This window comes from Misgurnus anguillicaudatus, chromosome 14 (assembly GCF_027580225.2).
Source record: "Misgurnus anguillicaudatus chromosome 14, ASM2758022v2, whole genome shotgun sequence".
Lineage (NCBI taxonomy): Eukaryota > Metazoa > Chordata > Actinopteri > Cypriniformes > Cobitidae > Misgurnus > Misgurnus anguillicaudatus.
In genome coordinates this window covers 24,926,978-24,945,820 of record NC_073350.2, presented here as the reverse complement: position 1 = coordinate 24,945,820, position 18,843 = coordinate 24,926,978, and the positions used below count along the sequence as shown (strand labels likewise).

Sequence of the window (18,843 nt, the reverse complement as noted above, 5' to 3'; positions counted from 1 at the left end):
ACGCAGCGTCTCGTTCCCTTCTCAGGGGACAACAGTTACATACGTAACCCGAGACGTTTTCATGTGTCAAACACAACTATGCAAAAAAGCATTTTTTGGTATGAATTAACATTTGCATACAGAAGATATAAGCATTTAAAGCGAACAGTTTAGCATGTGTGCTTAAAAGGCTAGACATTTTATGATATCCTACACTACACAAAAAATAATATGGATTTTTTTCCAGAAAACTTCTTGCATAAAATAGACTCAAGCACTTTCAATGACCTGTATCTATGTATGTATATTCTCAAAAACTTCCCAGGGCCTTGAATTTTCCCCCTCCAGATTCACAAACTTTCAAGGATTTCAAGGACCCGTGGGAACCCTGTACATAACATTGCAAAAAAATCAAATTACACAATCCTCAAAGAAACACATTTTTTTAATATGTAAAGTGCACAGGTGCATTGAGAGTGTCATCACACTTAAATAAATAGATATAAAAACACACACAATCAAATATTTAGATATAATGATACAGTACATATCTGTACTTAACTCCCAAGTAATGACGTTGATCATTATTTTCATAGAAAAGTCAATCATACCATCACAGACTGCACACATTTGAAGGAAATTACATTATAGGCTGCAGTACCAAGAAGAAACAATATGGCTCCCGACTGTACTTCATTATCTTAAAATCTGCTGCTGTGCAGCATAAGGCACAGTGTGATTAAACTCAACAACATCAACATGATATGATGCTGCTCTGTGAAACAGCCTTTAAACCTTTAATCCTAATTCCAGTTTAGCTTTTTCCCAAAAATGGCCACGACATAAACAGCATGTCCAGCCTGGGGTCCATTACACTGAGGCTGATAAAGGATGTCAAAGTAAATTGCAGGCAGCTGATCGTGACCGGTCGGCCCCTGCGGTCTGGGGTTCATGGCTAAATCTTTCTGGCTCTTGAGTCTTTGAGTTTTCACACGGGCCATCAGCTGGTGGTTTGCTTGCGGTGCTTTCTACTGGGTTTTCCCGATTGCTTGTGGTAGAAGATGTCCTCTTGAAAAAAGAAAGCTGTATGTAAAAAAGAAAATACTGATTTAACAAACAGATATAAAAACATACTATAAATTAGATTTTTATAGTTTTAGCATATATTACTAGGACAATGATATGTCATTGCTAAGGTGTTTTAAGATAGATTAACCATGTTAAAACAACGACTGAATAGTCTAACTGATACCCTATTCCTGGAGCCAAAAAGAGTCTTCGGTTTGCCTCCTTGAACACCATTTTTCACTGGCTGTGTCTTCTCCTTTAAGATGGTAGCAGGATCAGTTTGATCTTCAGAAACTACAGTAATATAAAGAGAGACATTCTGCTTATAATCATCATTAATTGTGATTTAAGCATGCCATTTGTCTTTCCATTCAAGTACATAGGACTTCTTGCATGACTGAAATAACATCCTTAAAATGACTTTGCATTACATTGGTTTAAGGTTTAAAAAAATTAAGGGGAAAAATGCAAACCTTTTGTTGGTCCATCAGGGACAGATGTTTCTGTCATAATCTCATTTTTCTGCAGGGGTGAAAGAATTATATTGCATTAACAACTGAGCAAAACTGAGCACTTATTATTACACAAAATTCTGGTTTATCATGTTTATACAGTGACTTTAAATGTAATTTACTAAGTATAGGAATTAATAATAGTGTAGGCTTTAACACACCTGTAGATCTGGCTCTGTAACGGTTTGCTCCTGCTTCACCATCTCGGTTCTTTTCTCATCTAAAATCACCTCTTTCTTTTCATTGTCCTCCCATTTTGCCTCTTCTTCAACCTCTGAAACCTCATCATCATCATCATCATCTACTTCCTCCTCATCAGAATATTCTTCTTCTTCATCTTCTCCCTCTACACTTTCATTTGTCTTGTCCTTTTGGATCTTGAAAGCTTGTTGATCGTAATCCTGCAAAAAAAAATGAGAGGTCATCAGTGGTACTTCACTACCACTGCTGCTGTATTTGTACACAGAAAGTGAGACGATCTGGGTGCTAGAGAGGATAAGAGAGGGTTCACGTTAGCTGGAGAGGACACATTCTAATGAAACTACGCAAACACTGTAGAGTGTATGTGAATGGGATCTGAAGAGCTAAAGACAGTGGAGGGGTCTCTATAAAGAATTATATGAGGGCAGCCTCACCTGTCCTGAGAAGAATTTTCTGTACTCTGCCTATTTGAAGCTGCTTTGTAATAATACATTTTATATGCATTTGCATTTTAACAAATAAATCCTCTGGTATCATGTGATAGCATGTTCTATTTATGCTTTATAAATAAGGTCCATTGCATCTGAATAATCAATAGTTTTGCTAATTTAAAAAAAGAATAATGTGACTTAAAGGACATTTTTAAATAATACATAAGAAACTTACAGCTTAGAACAAAACACAAAGTCACATATTAATAAAAAATAGATGGAAAAAGCTATAACTAGTATTTATAGCAATAAAAAAAACATAGACTAAACCAAGTAGAGTTTAAACTGCTTTAGTCTACTTACTAACATATATTTTTACAAAAGCTATCACTGGGACGGTACACTGTAAAAAAATTCCGTAAAAATTTCAGCTGGGCTGCCGGCAACCCACCGCAGATTCAAACCCATGTTATTCACTGGCAACATTTTGTTCAAAGCCAAATGAACATTAAATATTTACAAGTCTTTGTCTTAACAGAGTAAAACTAAAAAAAAACAGCATCAAGAAAAACATTCTGGGAAACAAAATCTGAGGCAAAAAACAGAAAAAGGTTGATGATGATTTCTGGTTCCCAGAATGCTTTGCATGAGGCTGTTATTGTATAGTTTCATTCTGTAAAGATAAAGACTTTATTTAAATAAAGACTTTATATTTAAAATTTATTTAACTTTGAACAAACTCTTGCCAGTAAATAACATAAATTTAAATCTACGATAAATACCGGCAACCCAGCTGCAATAACATTGTAATTTCTACGGAATTTTTTTACAGTGTACCTTATAAAAAGGTCCTAATATGTACCATTTAGGAAAAGATATGTACCTGTGAGGTACTAAGAAGGCCTAATAAGCATACCTAATATGCACTCTTTAGGTACACACGTGTACTTTTTAACAGCTTTTGTACCTGCATAATATTATATACTAACTGTGCTTTATTTGTGCTCTTTTAGTAACTTTTAGCATCCATTTAGTAAACTTAAGAGCACATTTAAAGAGACACTCCACTTTTTTTAAAAATTCTCATTTTCCAGCTCCCCTAGAGTTAAATATTTGATTTTTACCGTTTTGGAATCCATTCACCTGATCTCTGGGTCTGGCTGTACCACTTTTAGCATAGCTTAGCATAATCCTTTGTTTGAATCTGATTAGACCATTAGCATCACGCCCAAAAACAACCAAAAAAGAGCTTCAATGTCTTTCCCATTTAAAACTTGACTCTTCTGTAGTGACATTGTGTACTGAGGCCGATGAAAATTAAAAGTTGTGATTTTCTAAGCAGATATGTCTAGGAACTATACTCTCATTCTGGTGTAATAACCAAGGACTTTGCTGCTATAACATGGCCATAGATATATACACCAGACGCCGCCCTGGGGTTCTGAGCATGCATCAAAACCGCTGCCATCCTAGAAAAGGGGTATTGTAATAGGAAGGTAAAGCTGCTATCTCCGCCTGTACTACGAATTCATGGACGATGCCGGACTTTTGTGCTGCGTATGGATGTTAGCCCTACTAGCACTATGCATTATGGTTAGAAAAAGTAGATTTTCAAAATGTCAAAACTTAAATTTTTTCTTGACCCAATGCTAAATACATGTCTGACTGTTGAAACGAACCAAAAGAAAACAAAGAAAATCACATTCTTGACGATTTATGGTGATTTTATTTCCGTTACACCATTGCCTAAAATGACGCTGATGCGGGATTCCCCTGTTTCAAGATGGCGGCTCTGTTTGACGCGTTCGGTCCAATGAACTGCCGTAGCCAAGGCGACATCTAGTGTACATATCTATGTAACAAGGCTGCAGGAGGCGCAACGACAATACACAGCAGCCGAAAATAGTCCCTTTAGTACCTTTCAATAGCAGGGGACTATTTTCGGGCACTGTGTGGTGTCTTTGCGCCTTCTGCGGCCATGTTGCGGCGGCAAATTCCTTGATTGTTGCGCCGGAATGAGAATTTTCAAGTTTTAAATAGAAAAAATATCAAAACTCTTTGGTTATTTTTGAGCGTGATGCTAAATGGTCTAATCAGATTCAATGGATTATGCTAAGCTATGCTAAAAGTAGTACAGCCAGACCCGGGGATCGGCTGAATGGATTCCAAAACTGTAAAAATCAAATGTTTAACTCTAGGGGAGCTAGAAAATGAGCATATTTTCAAAAAAAGTGGAGTGTCCCTTTAATAGTAAAAGAGCACACACTGAAAAAAATGATTCATTCAATTTAATCAATTTTTTTAAGGTAAGCGGTTGCAATCAATTTATTTAAGCTACATTTAAACAAAAAAAATTTGTTGAACTTAATCAATTTTATTTAGTAACCCTAGTATAAAAAGCTTAGTAATTTCTGCCATATTTAATTGTGCTACATTCTCGTATATTATTTATTTATGACTGATGAAAAATGATTAATTGAATTTAATAATTTTTTTTAAGGTAAGTGGTTGCAATCAATTTATTTTAGCTACATTTAAATAAACACATTTCATTGACTAACTTTCAACATTTTTAAGGAAATTGTTTGCAATCACTAACCTTAAAAACAATATATAAAAATGACCCTTAAATGGCTTTGCAAATACACCAAGTGGTAAGTTTAATGTTATTTTTTTAATGTCAGCAAATGTAGTGCATGTTCAATAACAATTTCTTTGTGTGTACAAGTGTTTAAAACAAGTGCTCACTGCACATTCACAAAATATAAAATAAAAAAACCACAGATGGAAAGAGGCCACAATGTTTGTGAATCAATTAAACAGCACAAAAGTCAAAAACAGTAGTGCCGACTTCACACATTGCACAATAATTATTTAAAAAAAAAAAAAAGTGTTAAATTTTTACAGACAACAGTTATGAATCATTAAAAGCATTATTAAAATTTTTAAAACTACGGATTCCCAGGTCTTAAATGATAAACAGAGTAGACTGTGACATCTGGACTAACATTTCATGCTGAGCATGCACATACATGTCTGCTACAAAATTTCAGTATTAAAGGTGCAGTGTGAAATTTTTAGAAGGATCTTTTGACAGAAATGCAAAATAATATACAAAACTATATTATCAGGGGTGTATAAAGACCTTTCATAATGAACCGTTATGTGTTTATTGCCTTAGAACAAGACCTTTTCATCTACATACACCGAGGGTCCCCTTACATGGAAGTCGCCATTTTGTGCTGCCATTTTTTGCTAAGTTGTCTCCAACGATGACATGTTTGTCCTTCTCTATGTGTTTCAAAAGCGAGAAGTGAGCCGGGGACTAAGCCGTTGGTTGCAACTCGCAACCTCACCACTAGATGCCACTAAAATTTACACACTGCACCTTTAAAACGTTTTTCAGTCCTTGAATTTTTGGGGAGAGCTTTAGAATCCATCTGCATAATGAATTTCTAAAAAATTTCAAAAAAGTAGTATTTTAGTTCTTTGGGGTACGCCAAATTAAGCACATAGATTGTACCCAGCATCAATGCAGGCTTGTGCCACAGATTTGAGCTGCTCAAGAATCATCACTCCAACAACGATTCCAATATCGTCATAGTCGCCAAGAACACCTTCTTTCTTTTTGATTACACATATGTCCATGGTGATGTTTTCCAGGTCTTTCAATAAGTCATCTTGTTGACTGTCCTACATTTAAATAAAAATAAGCTGTTATTTGAGATTGTTCTGATTCATAACACTTTGACAAGTCTACAGGCAAGGGTAATTACAAAAACTATGACACCCCTGTTGCCCATATATTATACAGTGCCCTCCATTAATATTGGGACAGAGTGCACACTTTGAGCTGTATTTAGAGGGTATTCACAAATTCCAAATTGTCTTTAGGATTTAGGAATTACAGTCGTTTAAATGGGCCAAACGTAATGGGACAGTTGAGCTGTAATGGACATGCATTTTGTATTTGTTAAATAATTTCCTCATATATGAAGCATGTTGTGATCTAAAGTTGAAGTTTGGCATTTGGACGCTGTGGCTGTAAACACACATCATGTACACAATTCACGTCCATAAAACAACTTTTAAGCGAACTGTCCCATTATATTTGGCCCTGAAATACACTGAAATACATTTTTACATTTATAATAACATATCCCAATATTTATGAAGGGCACTTTGTGTGTGTATATATACAGATATATATATCTGTGTGTGTGTGTGTGTGTGTGTGTGTGTGTGTGTGTGTGTAAGCAACTCCGAGAAAGCGAAAACATAGTGGAACTGCAGGTAAGCACTGCAGCGTTTAAATTTGGACAATTGATAACGAATTTATCATGACGTGAATATTAAAACACGTTATGAGATATCGCCACTGATATATTTATAAGCAGCATACAAAAACATCTCTCTGACACTTTTAAAAAACTTTTATATAGTACTGGCACGCACAAAGTAATAAGCGAGATCATAACAGACAAGGCCAACATCAGAGCCGGGGAATTCCGTCAGAGATGTAGCCCAGAAAGGGCGGTGGTCAGCGGGGCGAGTGAACACTGACGTCCGCTCTCTGGTTCTCACGTACCGAAGCTTCCTTAAGCAAACGTTCAAACAGGCGCTCTCTTAACTTATCGACTGCATATTTGAATATTATACATATATATTCTCGACTGAACTAATCTTAAAACTACATCTTGTGACAAAGAAACGCTACTATTAAGAAACGGCTTGTTATGAGATTCAAAACAGCCGAGTGAAATCCGTGGCGGAAGAAAGTAGTTCCCAAACAAAGTGGCTTTTAAAATAACTCTGTTGTTGTTTTCTAGTTTTCGTTTTTCAAACGTGTGCCGTCGAACTGTTGTATAAAAGCAATTTCGCTCTCGGAGTCGTGTGGTATTTGGTTAACTTATATCGTCACGGCTGGGATTGCCTCCAGCACTCTGCCTGGAGGAGCTCTCTTATAAACGGCGTACTTTAAGTATATAAAAATATTCACGGTAAAAAAAGGTGCTGTATTACATGAAATATTACTTACTGTGCAAATAGACCGACTGAGCAAAACTCCGGGGCTGAAATATCCCGTCTTCCTTTCCCACCGTCACCGTGAACCTGACTGGAAACTCCTTTCAGCACCAGGGAAAATGTGCATTTGTGCGCATGCGCAAAGAACCAAACTATTTTTTTAAACTGAATTTAATAAATTATAATGACTTGGATTTAAAGCACATATAATTCGCTTAAAACCTATTAATATATACTAATTAAAATCAAAAACTTAAATAAAATAATTAAAACTAGCTAAATTGAATTATGCTTCATTTAATTGGGGCCATAATCATTTTTTTCAGTGCAGCTGTCCATTAGATATATGGAAATTACAAGGCACATCATGTGTTCTTCATACTGTGTTTATGTAGTAATCCTAAATGAATTAATAATTTGTCCACACAGTATAAATCTGGTTAAAAAGTCGGTTAAATCCTTAAATAAATAAATATTCCAAATACAAGAACTATGTGAAAAAAATAAAATAAAAAATACAAAACAAGACATACTGTAACTCATGTATATTCAGTAGTAGTTTTCTGTGAACAATTCTGTAAATTATTTTAAATTGAGGTACTGAGGTAGCACATTATCCCAAAATTGTTGAGACTCCTGAGATTTGTCTTCTGACACTGAATCATTTTTTGCTGTAGCTTTCATCAGCTGCTTTGTCTTTTTCACATCTGATTTTGGTTTAGTGGATGCGGAGGCTTTATCTCTCTTTCTCTCAAGCCTTTTGTCTTCTCGTTTCTTTTCTTCCTCATCCTCTTCGCTTTCTTGGCTCTCTTCACCCTCTTCTTCATTATCTTGTTGTTCTCCCTCCTGATCCTCTACTTCTTCTTCCTCCTCCTCATTTTCTTCTGATTCTTCCTCTTCTTCTTTTTCTCCCTCTGTTGATTTTTCTTCACTTTCTTCCTCCTCATTATTACTTTCTTCCTCTTCATCTATGCTCGGCTGTTCTTCCTCTTCTTCACTTTCACTCTCCTTTTCATCCTCCTCTTCCTCATCATCTTCACTTGTTGCTTCATCTTCTGTGTCTTTATTACTTTTTTCCTCCTCTTCATCATCCTCACCTGTTGTGTCTTCCTCACTTTTGTTCTCCTCTGTTTCATCTTCTTCCTCCTCTTCCTCACTTGTTGCTTCATTTTCTGAGTCTTCATCACTTTTGTCCTCCTTTGTATCACTCTCTTCATCTTCTTCCTCCTCTTCCTCATCATCTTCACTTGTTGCTTCATCACCTGTGTCTTTATCACTTTTTTCCTCCTCTGTTTCATTCTCTTCCTCTTCTTCCTCTACATCATCATCTTCACTTGTTGCTTCATTCTCTTCCATGTCTTCATCACTTTTGTCCTCATCTGCATCATCCTCTTCATCTTCCTCATCCATCTCTTCTGAATCTTCCTCTTCTCCTTTACTCTTACTTTCCACTGCACTTTCTTCTTCATCCTCACTGTCATTCTCCTCTGACTCCTCATCCACCTCCTTTTCCTCTTCATCTGACTCTACATCTGATCGCTCACTCTTGATTTCTGTGTTTTCATTTGATTCCTCTCCACTCTCCTCTTCTTCACTCGTTTTGCTTTCATCACCTTCTCCACTGTTTTCATTTTCTGTATTTATCTCATTTGTTTCTTCTTCACTATCGTCTATTCCATCGCCCTCTGCTTCTTCAGACCTGGCCTCACTTTCTTCCTCCTCACTAGAAGATTTGATTGTTGCATCATCATCATCATCCCCAGAGTCGTCGTTTTTTGTTACTTCATCAAGAGTCTTGCTCTCACTTACTTCTTCTCTGTCATCCACTTCCTCTTTTTTATTTCTTCTTCTCAACCCTTTTACACTTTCGGTCACTGCAGAACTTTCCATTTCCCCATCCTCCTCTGAAATTTCGCTCCTCTCCTCAGTACACTCCTCTCCTTTTTTCTCCATGCTCTGTGTTGATGTTTCCTCAAGTGTGCTTCTTTCCATTTGCCCGTCTGAAGAACCTTGTTCTGGTTTAACATTGATGGTGACAGTTGCTCTTCTGGTCTCATCTTGTCTTGGAACCTCGCCTGATTCACTAATAGAGGAAACATCAGACAAAGTTCTCTGTTTGAGAAAAGGTTTTGGCTTCTGAGGTGTCGATTGGGTAAGAAACTGACCTGCTGCCGCTTCCCTAAGAAGACGGGCAGGACTTCCTGTTCCAACATCCTGGATTACTGACATCACCTCGGTAAGACGATTCTGTAGCATTTGCTCAGATTTGGACTCGGATTCAGATGTGGAGGAAGCTTCGGGAAACATGGTGGCCACCTTAAGGGTTTCTGAGTTTTTTTCTGTGCTCAATGAGTGGCTTTGTTCTGGTCTGGATGACTTTGTTTTTGAGGGAGTGTGTCCTTTGTAAGAGGATTGTTTCGTGTTAGCGGATGTCTTAGTATTTTTATTGTCGTTTCTAACATTTGAATTCTTGCTCTGTTTACTTTCTGTCTTAACAGTATTGGTTTCACCTTTACTAGATGTGTTTTTCACACTCTGATCTTTGGCTCTTAAGACCTTCTTACCTGTAGGGAATTGGTCCTCACTTGTAATCTGTTCGAGATGCTCAATAACAATCACTGGTTTCATTTTAACGTCTTTTTCTTCCCCTTCAACCTTTTGAGACCGGCTTCTGACCTCCACTGGACGTTCCTTGTGTTTTGTTTTTCCAGCATACTCCTGGTTGGACTTTGTGCTTGCTTTGGCAACTTTATGTTCAGTTTCTACATTTGAAGGTTTCTCCTGTTGTGGATTATTCCCAGCTTTGGTTACAGTGTCTTGATTCAACTTGGCTTTCTCTTTTGACCGTTCCCTCGACTCCAGTTGCCTTTGATCTGTAGTGTGTTTGAATCTAGATGTCTTACTCCGCCCAGGTTTTCGGTCCTCCAGAGCAATAAGTACATTCTCTTTATCCTGGCCTAGACCCGCTGGGCTCACGTGGGGACGGTTCCCAACTACTGAACAACTACTTGAGCTTCTAAGTAAATCCGTGGGAAGGGCTTTGTGATGACTAAGCTCCGCCCTCTTATCACAAGTCTTCCCCTTCTCCTTACCGTGCACTTTCACAACCTTAACCTTCTTCTATCCCAGGAAGCAGAGGATAAAAAGAAGGAAAGAGAAAGAAATGAATGCACATGCAGATCAGGATGAACGAGAGCAGGAATGAGCTTTAATGCTGCAAAGCGAATGAAAACAAAATCACAAATGACAAAAAAAGGAAGAAGGAAAAGAAAGATGGAGGTCTTTAGAAAAAGCTACAGAAATATCTAAAAGATGACTTCTCAGGCTCTTCATGGGCATCCAAATAGCAAATTTCTCAAAATCCCAAAAAAGCTCTTACCTTCTGCATAGGAGACAATGTGAGGCTGTTATCACATGGGTCCATCTTCATTACATGAGTCTGAAATCAAAGACATGTTTGCATAAGTCTCACTTTCATCATGCATGCCTTTTAATTAATGAATGTCTGCTTTTCCTACCAGGTTTAATAGGTCAGTGGTTTCTCCAAGATCTTTTACACTTTCGTTATCCTCTGAAATGTTTTTGTCACTTGGAACTGACAAAGAAAAACATAAAAACTTGCTTCAAGGACTCAGAAAACATTTTAATATGCAGTAACCTGCACAAAATAGGTCTTGTTATAAGTGAGAGCATTTGTGAATGTAAACACAAATATGAGCTTTAGCATTTATCAGGTCATTACTCTGAAGGCCGTTGTGAGAGATCTTTCTGGGTTGTTCACTGTGGGCGTGCCAGGTTTGATTGGGAGCAGGTATTGATGAGTTTAGTTGATTGCCACTAAGGTTTGGAAGAGTTCTGAACATCTGTCCAAACTGATCTGGAGAACGTTCCTGCGGTCAGAGGACAAAAACATTTATGCATTTGGCAGACACCTTTATTAAAAGCGAACTAGAGTGCATTAAATCTATATGTGTGATCGAACCCATGACCAAACGAGCTATAATTATGCTTCATTTGTTGAATGCAATCTATATTTACTCTGTGTGTATGCTTGTTTAACCACAGTAATGCATTAGTTAAACTATTAATAGTAGGGGTGTGCGGGGCAAAAACTAACGTGGGGTTAGTTGTAACACGGACTGTTTACATGGTTACAAAAGGTTGAGCAATTTGTTTTTCCTGTATTTTTTTCATGCTGCCAAAAGACGATCTCCCGCAAATTATTGGAAATGTATAATGTTTTTCCAGAGAGTTATTGATGAACGAGTGTTTTGGTGGCATGTAAGTACATGTTTTCAACATATGTTTTTTTTCTTCGATATTTTTTAATATTGATTGAATACGGTCATGTCAAAGATTGAAATCATAATGAAATTAATGGCTAAAATCAGACTTTGATGCTCATTATCTCAGAATTTGATTTTGAGACTTTAGTATGTTTTTTACAGACTGGATCACATATAAAAAAATGGTCATAATTGTGCTGCTTTTTCTCACATATTTAGACATTTGTATCCATTTATTATTGAACTATGGTTAGATGAGAGATGAAGTGTGAAGATACTGTCTATTATAAACAGATATAACAATATCCACTTCAAGCATATAGACAAAATAGTATTGAAATATTTGCCTGCAAACTTAATTTTTAGCAAGTGTTACAATAGGCTTTATGCCCAGCTGCACTACTTCCTGAACTTCAGTCAGCTCCTTGTTTCCTGTCTGCCATTATTGGACAAACTGATTAATCCAGGTGTGTCTGACCTCAGTAGTCACAAACGAACTGATTAATCCAGGTGTGCCTGACCTCAGTAGTCACAAACAACAATAATCAGACACACCTAGATTAATCAGTTTGTCCAATAATGGCAGACAGGTTTGATGTAATTGTCCAAGAATGGTAAGTACTAGAAACTAACTTAAAATGTTAATTTGTAGCAGAGATGTGTGTGTTGCTTGTGTAAAAATATAATTAAATTATATTATAAATAAATCAAACTCAAATATTTTTTGAATGATTGAGCCAAAACCAAAAAGCGTTAGGTTGTGACCCGCTCTCCCCTACTGGTTGAAATTGAAAATACAATGGCAGTATTTATTTGCTATACTAATATTGACACAGACAGTAAAATTAAATGCATTATGCAGAACGCAATCAATGGTTTACCCATAACTAAAAGTATTTTGTTCTTTCAACTAGGTTCTTAAGATTGACCCACCCGTTCTCGGCGTCTAACACGAGCTGAGATACTCCTGTTTAGTGTGGTCTGGTTGTGAGTATCCCCCAGTAGCTCTGTGTATGACTTCTCAAAGTAGTCTTCTGTGACATCATCCTCTTCCAGGATCACATTTTCTGAGTTTTCATCTCTGGGCCTGGCCAACACAAGCATGTGACATCCACCACATGATACCTAGAAAACACATACACACGGGTTACAAATCCCATCCAGACCAGAGTTTAGTAGTTTATACAATCTATTATTAATTCAAATCTGCTATAAATACATATTTTAACTAATGTTTGTCCTGACTGTTTTAATAGGAAATACATAAACACATGAAAGACTGTGTTGTCAACCATAAACAATACATACAGCCTGTATGTGGTAGTTGAGGAATCTTGGACACAGTGTTGGGCTGAACTGATTGGTGAAGTTCTCATCTCCAAGTCCCAGTTTTCCATGGCGACCATCACCAAATGTGTACAAAAGGCCACTGTCTAAAAGTTTATATATGCAAAACAGAAAGCAATTACACAGTATATGATCAAGAGGATACGATGCATTGTCAGTCAGGTAGTTTTATGAGTGTGAATTACCAGTTACAACCGCCGTGTGATTTTCTCCGCACGCCACATGCTTTACTCGGCCCCTCCTAAAATGCTCAACCACTCTGGGTAAACGAGACTCAAATATGAATGTGCCGTGACCGAGTTGGCCAAACTGACCCAGTCCAAACGAAAGCAGCTCGTGCTCTGCATTATTAGACATGAACAAAACACAAACCATCATTGCAATTTCTCCAAGAAGAAAAAGATGGAAAGGTGATGTGAAAGCAAATTATGTCTTTATACCTGTAAGTGCCACCGTGTGACCTCCACCGCACGCCACCTGCATCACCCTATTAGAGATGCCTGTCACCTGTTGTGGGACTCTATGATTAGCCAGCTTCTCCGTGGGCAACCCCAGCTTCCCACTGTCCTTTTCTCCGAATGTAAACAAGGCACCATCCACTGTAACAAATTAAACATGCATCACCTAGTAACAAGCCATCCTTCAAAGAAGGCCAAATTATGAACATTTCATGAATGTAATGTCATGTCATCATATTGTGCTCTGTAGATCACAAAGAGGAAGAATGAAGGTCATGCATGGATTAAAATTTTTATTAAATACAATATATGGATTATATTGTATTAAAGTAACAAATTACTGTTTATACACAATACATAGCAAGGTTAATAAATATTTTAGGTATTATGGATTTAATAATGCAATTCAGACAAAATGTAGACAATGTATACAAAATGCTCTTTCAAGGTCACGTATTTCAATAGCTGCATTTCAATTTGAAGGCTGCGTCCTTTTGAGGTCACTTCTGTTGGCCTCATCTATCATCAAGGTTTTTCAGGTTTTATTTCAGAAAGCACTTGTTATATTTCAAAGCAAGAATGAACTAAAGAGATTATGTCTGATGGGAAATAAAAATGTAAAAAACGGTCTAAAAACCAACCTCGATTACGTATGCGGCCAACCAATGCGACCGCTGGAAGATGCAGTTTTTTAATATGAGACACAGCAATAGAATTAAAAATGTCATTAAAGTATTAAATGACATTAAAAATTATGTAAAAAAATATTTCAAATTCAAGTTTTTAATATTCTCACTGGCTGTACTTATATTTCAGTCATCTTTTTTATTGTTTTACTTTGTTACACATATTTTAAAATTAAGTTTATTTCCATTTTATTGTTATTTTAAATTTACCTGTCTCATTGTTTTTTATTGTGATTTTAAATATATATATATATATATATATATATTAGGGCTGTCAAAAGATTAATCGCGATTAATCACATCCAAAATAAAAGTTTGTACTGTGTATAATTATTATTTATATATAAAAACGCTCCCAATCATGTAGATATTTAAGAAAAATTATTTATATTTATATATAAAATATTTATTTATATATAATATAAATTATATAAATGTATATACAGTATTTTAATGCAAATATTTCATAAATATATACATGAATGTGTGTGTTTTTATATATACATAATGTTTACACACAGCACACACACATATGTTATGAAAACACAAACTTTTATTTTGGATGCGATTAATCGCGATTAATATATATATATATATTTTAGCATTATTACAATTTATTGCGTATCTTTTATTTCTGAAAATGTTTTTTCATGAAGTACTTTAAGTCAGTGGTTCTCAAACTTTTCCGGCGTGCGGCCCCTCCTGTGTACAGTGCATCTCTTCGTGGCCCCCCAAAGAAAATGTATAACATAAAACATAATTACACAGAATTTTTGATTAATTAATGTATTTTCTATGTTATTAAATTGGGGCCCCCTGGCACAATCTCAGGCCCCCAGTTTGAGAACCACTGCTTTAACTCTTTTCCTGCCATTGCCGAATTATCTCGTTAATTAAGAGAAAACATTTCCCTGCCTATGACATTTTTTTTCAGAAATCTGTTAATCCGCTATTGTCCACTAGATGGCGCTCTTACCCAATTTATAAAAAACTGAAGCAAAAAATAATTTAATTAATTTTAAACTCCGTGTATGTTTTGATAATCATTCTGAATCTGATCGCTAACAAAATTACTTTACAAAAACGCAATTATTTCAGCTTTTTGCTCAAAATTTTGTATTTTTGAAGAAACCTACCCTATATTTATGAGGTCATAAAAAAGAGAAATAAAGATAGGATGAAACTTTTTTCTTTTTGATATATTTATATATGTTTATATATTTATTATACATTTTTTTTCCTGAAAAGGCATTTTGTAAAACTTTTGTAAAAATGCTGGCAGACAACTTAAAAAAAAAGGCTGGCGAAGAATGAGTTAAAGGCGGAGTCCATGATGTTTGAAAGCCAATGTTGATATTTGAAATCACCTAAACAAACACGCACCTACCCCAATAGAATCTGGACCTTCTGTTGATAGACCCGCCCCACACATACGCAACCCGGCATTTGATTTGATCTGATTGGCTATAAGTGTGTTTTGGTAGTCGGCCTGTCTTCTTTTCCAAAGCGTTTTTCAAACATCGTGGACTCCGCCTTTAAGTAACCTTTCTGTATGAACTGTGTATATAAATAAACCTCCTTTGCATCGCCTTAAGAAAACAGCAAACTTAAGAAATAAGTTAAGAGACATTTTTTCCAGGCGATACAATTATGACCAGCAACTGACTATAGCATGGTATTATGGATCTTTGGCAAACATACCGGTAACAAAAGCAGAATGATAATATCCACATGAAACCCAGGACACTCGTTTCCCCACTGATACCTCACGAGGGGTCAATGCATTACTCTCCTTTCCCAATCCAATCTGACCCTCAGAGTTATCGCCCCACATATACAGTCTGCCACCCTCTGATAAAACAGAGAAAAAGATAAATAACTTAAATATATCAGCAGGAAACTTTCCCAGGTACTGGTTTACAAATCACAAAACATTGAAAAACAACATTGTACTACAGAATGGTGCAAAAGACGGTGTTGGTACAATATATGAATGGTTAAACAAAACTCTTACGTGTAAGGGCAGCAGATATATTGGAACCAGCAGCGAGCATTATGATTGGTTCATTCTTGCTGAAGAAGTCCACCTGGTGGAAGAAGGTTCTGTCTTCACAGTCACCGAGGCCAAGCTGCCCTTCATTATTTCCTCCAGAGGCGTACAGGTTACCATGGGCTGTACACGAACAAGGTGGAAAAAACAAAGATTTTTAAACAGACGCATTGAAAGTTATAGCACAAAGAATATTAATAGCAAGTTTGTGTTTTATTTGCATTAATGTACTCTAAATTATAAGCGAGATATAATTCCAATACACCAGAAGAAGAAAACTCATAAATATTTTCCAGAAGCATTTAGTAGACACGTTATGCATTGTTAAAATGTTTCTTTTTATGAAGTCCTGGAAGAATGTTTTTAAAGTTTAAATACTTTTTCTATTTCAGTGTAGCTGTGTATGCAGATACTATAAGTAAATCATTCATAGGTTGACCTCCCAAAGAGTATCAAAAATGTGACACTGTGACACTTTCAACACATTGCTCTTTGTTTGATTGGATGGAATGAGTTTGAGGTGGGCATACAAGTTTGTATAAATAATGCTAGATGGAGGGAATGGTGGATGTGATGTTAAAAGAGTTTTAAGTGCACAGAAATTACATATTAAAGACAGCAGGATTTGATTTAACCAATTGGTTCTCAAGGCCAAGATGGTGCCAGGGGGGCCCATTTTTTTTTTTAAATACATTAATCATAAATTCTGTTTAATTATACCTCAGAAAAATAAGGCTACTATCAAACAGCACTACATTGTCATTGTATTATTTGTGAAAAATATGTTAATATGTTTTGTTTAATTCAAATTCTAAGTTCATTTTATTTTATGAGAAACACAAGAGAACCACAGATTTAACCAAATCAAAATCATAAGACAACATGTTTTCATAAACTTACACGTGTAAACAAGTGTGTGATTTCGTCCACAGGCTACGAGCATCACCCTCTCTGATTTAAGAGCTTTAAGAGAACAAATATTGTCATTGCATGTCTGAAAAATAATACATTTACAACCTGCAAAAAGTTATTTAAGTTTAAATTCAGACAACGAATATACTCACAACTTAGGTTGCTAGATACTGTTATGTTATGTTACTTCACACAAACCCCTTAAATGTCTGGATTAATGCAGATTATGGACCACTCCAGATTGGGATTAAGAAAAATACCTTCTTTTTTCTACTTTGTCAGCTCATAACTACTGTATATCTTCTGAACAATATTTATATCCGTTTTATAAATGAATACTATAAATAATATAAAACAGCTAAAAGTGACAGCATTTGAAATAGTCTCATGTGTGTTCATCCGTTTTAACAGGTGTGGATGACAGAAAGCTTTCAATTACGGCTAAAATCAGTGTTTGACTGAAAATCTGGCATACCTTTCACACAAGTGGGTTTATTTACAGTGGTCTTTGTTCCCAGCCCCAGCTGCCCCCAGTTATTACTGCCAAACATAAACAGCTTCCCATTTTCTAAAGAAAATTTTAAATAATCAGTGACAAGATTATTGATCATTCAATAAAACATGCATAGATACACCGCTAAATAGTGTAATTATAAATCATACCTGTTATTAGCGCTGTATGTTCATCTCCACAGGATATTCTCAAAGGCACGTCATATTTTAACCAGAATTTACTAGGGGCGTTATCAGCAAATTTACTCTTTCCAAAAGTGAAAACAGCTCCAGTTTCTAAAAAATAAAATAATTCAGTGATCCTTGTGTCAAAATATCCATTTATCTTCTGTGCCCTATTTGGTTAATAATAATCTAGAAATGACAGATAAATATTAAATGTTCACAGTAATGTACAGTAATGCTTAATGCTACAGAGAAGAAGGAATCCTCCAAATACTTTTCTAAAAAAAACTGTCATAGCAACACAATGTATACAAATTATATAAAATAATGCATACTTAATATTTTAGAATAAAGAAAGATTTTTATGATTGATGCTTGTTTACTTGTGCATACTGTAAAGTATTACTGTTATACAAATGTACAATGTGAGGCAGAAAGAGGCGTGACCACATGGCGTGGTTGCCTTGGAGACAGGTAGCCACAAGCGCAAATGAAAGAGAGTCACATAGTGTTCAATGAAAAAAATGCACAACACAAGACAATTTACACGTATACATTAAGAGTAACGTAGTAAACTGAAAGAAGTACAGTTAGAACGTGTTTAACATTATATAAACACGTGAACCGCTTCCATTTTAGCACAGTTATGTAGCCCATGCTAACCAAGAAGAGCTAAAAGAGCCTTAGTGGTGGAGCAGCGATTAAACAAAACTAAACTATTTACATTGACCAATAATATACTGAATAATATCTCACCAGGGATCTCATCCTCTGTCTCTCCTGCCATCTCTTCGGATTAATCCTCTTATTTACGCTGGGGCTCTAGGAAGTGTGAGCAAGAAGCTTTAGGAAAGCAGAAACCCTCCACTCGAGATTTACTTCCGTGTTAGTGTTGTGCCGCGTCACGTGTTACCTAGTCGGCTCACTTTTTCTCCTTAACAGTATTCAGATTTAATACATTTCATTGCGACTTTAACTAGATAATTATGACATAAACAATAAACGTTTAAAATTGTGAAACTTCATAACAAACCTGGGAAAGTATTCTAATTGTTGCCTCCTATTATTTATCTTTGTATTATTTTATGTACAGTTATTTATTGTCAAAGGAACTACATAAATTGATAAATACATAGATTTACAAATGATAAATAAATTATGTACTTATGTATATTTTTCTTATTTAGTCTATTAGTCATCCAATGTTAAC

The 18,843-nt window shown here is 35.8% G+C and overlaps 1 protein-coding gene and 1 long non-coding RNA gene across 3 annotated transcripts; both read right to left on the bottom strand.

The window, feature by feature from the left end:
- Window positions 1-406: 406 nt before the first annotated feature.
- Window positions 407-18,523, bottom strand: rpgrb (retinitis pigmentosa GTPase regulator b). 2 transcript variants are annotated; one of them, XM_055184728.2, is made up of 17 exons: window positions 18,390-18,523; window positions 17,619-17,744; window positions 17,431-17,523; window positions 16,944-17,006; window positions 16,008-16,166; window positions 15,695-15,844; window positions 13,290-13,448; window positions 13,035-13,190; window positions 12,811-12,935; window positions 12,436-12,627; window positions 10,959-11,106; window positions 10,735-10,811; window positions 10,596-10,655; window positions 1,721-1,960; window positions 1,521-1,569; window positions 1,232-1,341; window positions 407-1,062 (listed from the first exon to the last, which is right to left on the bottom strand). In XM_055184728.2, the coding sequence occupies exons 1-17, from the start codon at window positions 18,418-18,420 to the stop codon at window positions 874-876; spliced, it is 2,127 nt and encodes a 708-aa protein (XP_055040703.2). In that variant the 5' UTR covers window positions 18,421-18,523; the 3' UTR covers window positions 407-873. The 2 variants fall into 2 exon arrangements, with proteins under 2 accessions (XP_055040703.2, XP_055040702.2); XM_055184727.2 differs by lacking the exons at window positions 407-1,062; window positions 1,232-1,341; window positions 1,521-1,569; window positions 1,721-1,960 and adding an exon at window positions 7,551-10,336.
- Window positions 5,661-7,371, bottom strand: LOC141369481 (uncharacterized). Its single transcript, XR_012373235.1, has 2 exons — window positions 7,230-7,371; window positions 5,661-5,884 (listed from the first exon to the last, which is right to left on the bottom strand). It is a non-coding gene; the product is annotated as an uncharacterized lncRNA (long non-coding RNA).
- Window positions 18,524-18,843: the final 320 nt, after the last annotated feature.

What these genes read in the sequence shown, in the direction of transcription:
- rpgrb (XM_055184727.2), bottom strand. Translation starts at nt 18,420, where the DNA reads ATGGCAGGAGAGACAGAGGATGAGATCCCTG. An exon ending in TATATCTGCTGCCCTTACAC is followed by an intron (nt 15,845 to 16,007) that starts GTAAGAGTTTTG and finishes CTGTTTTATCAG; the next exon opens with AGGGTGGCAGACTGTATATG. An exon ending in GTGTTAGACGCCGAGAACGG is followed by an intron (nt 11,107 to 12,435) that starts GTGGGTCAATCT and finishes CTCTGACCGCAG; the next exon opens with GAACGTTCTCCAGATCAGTT.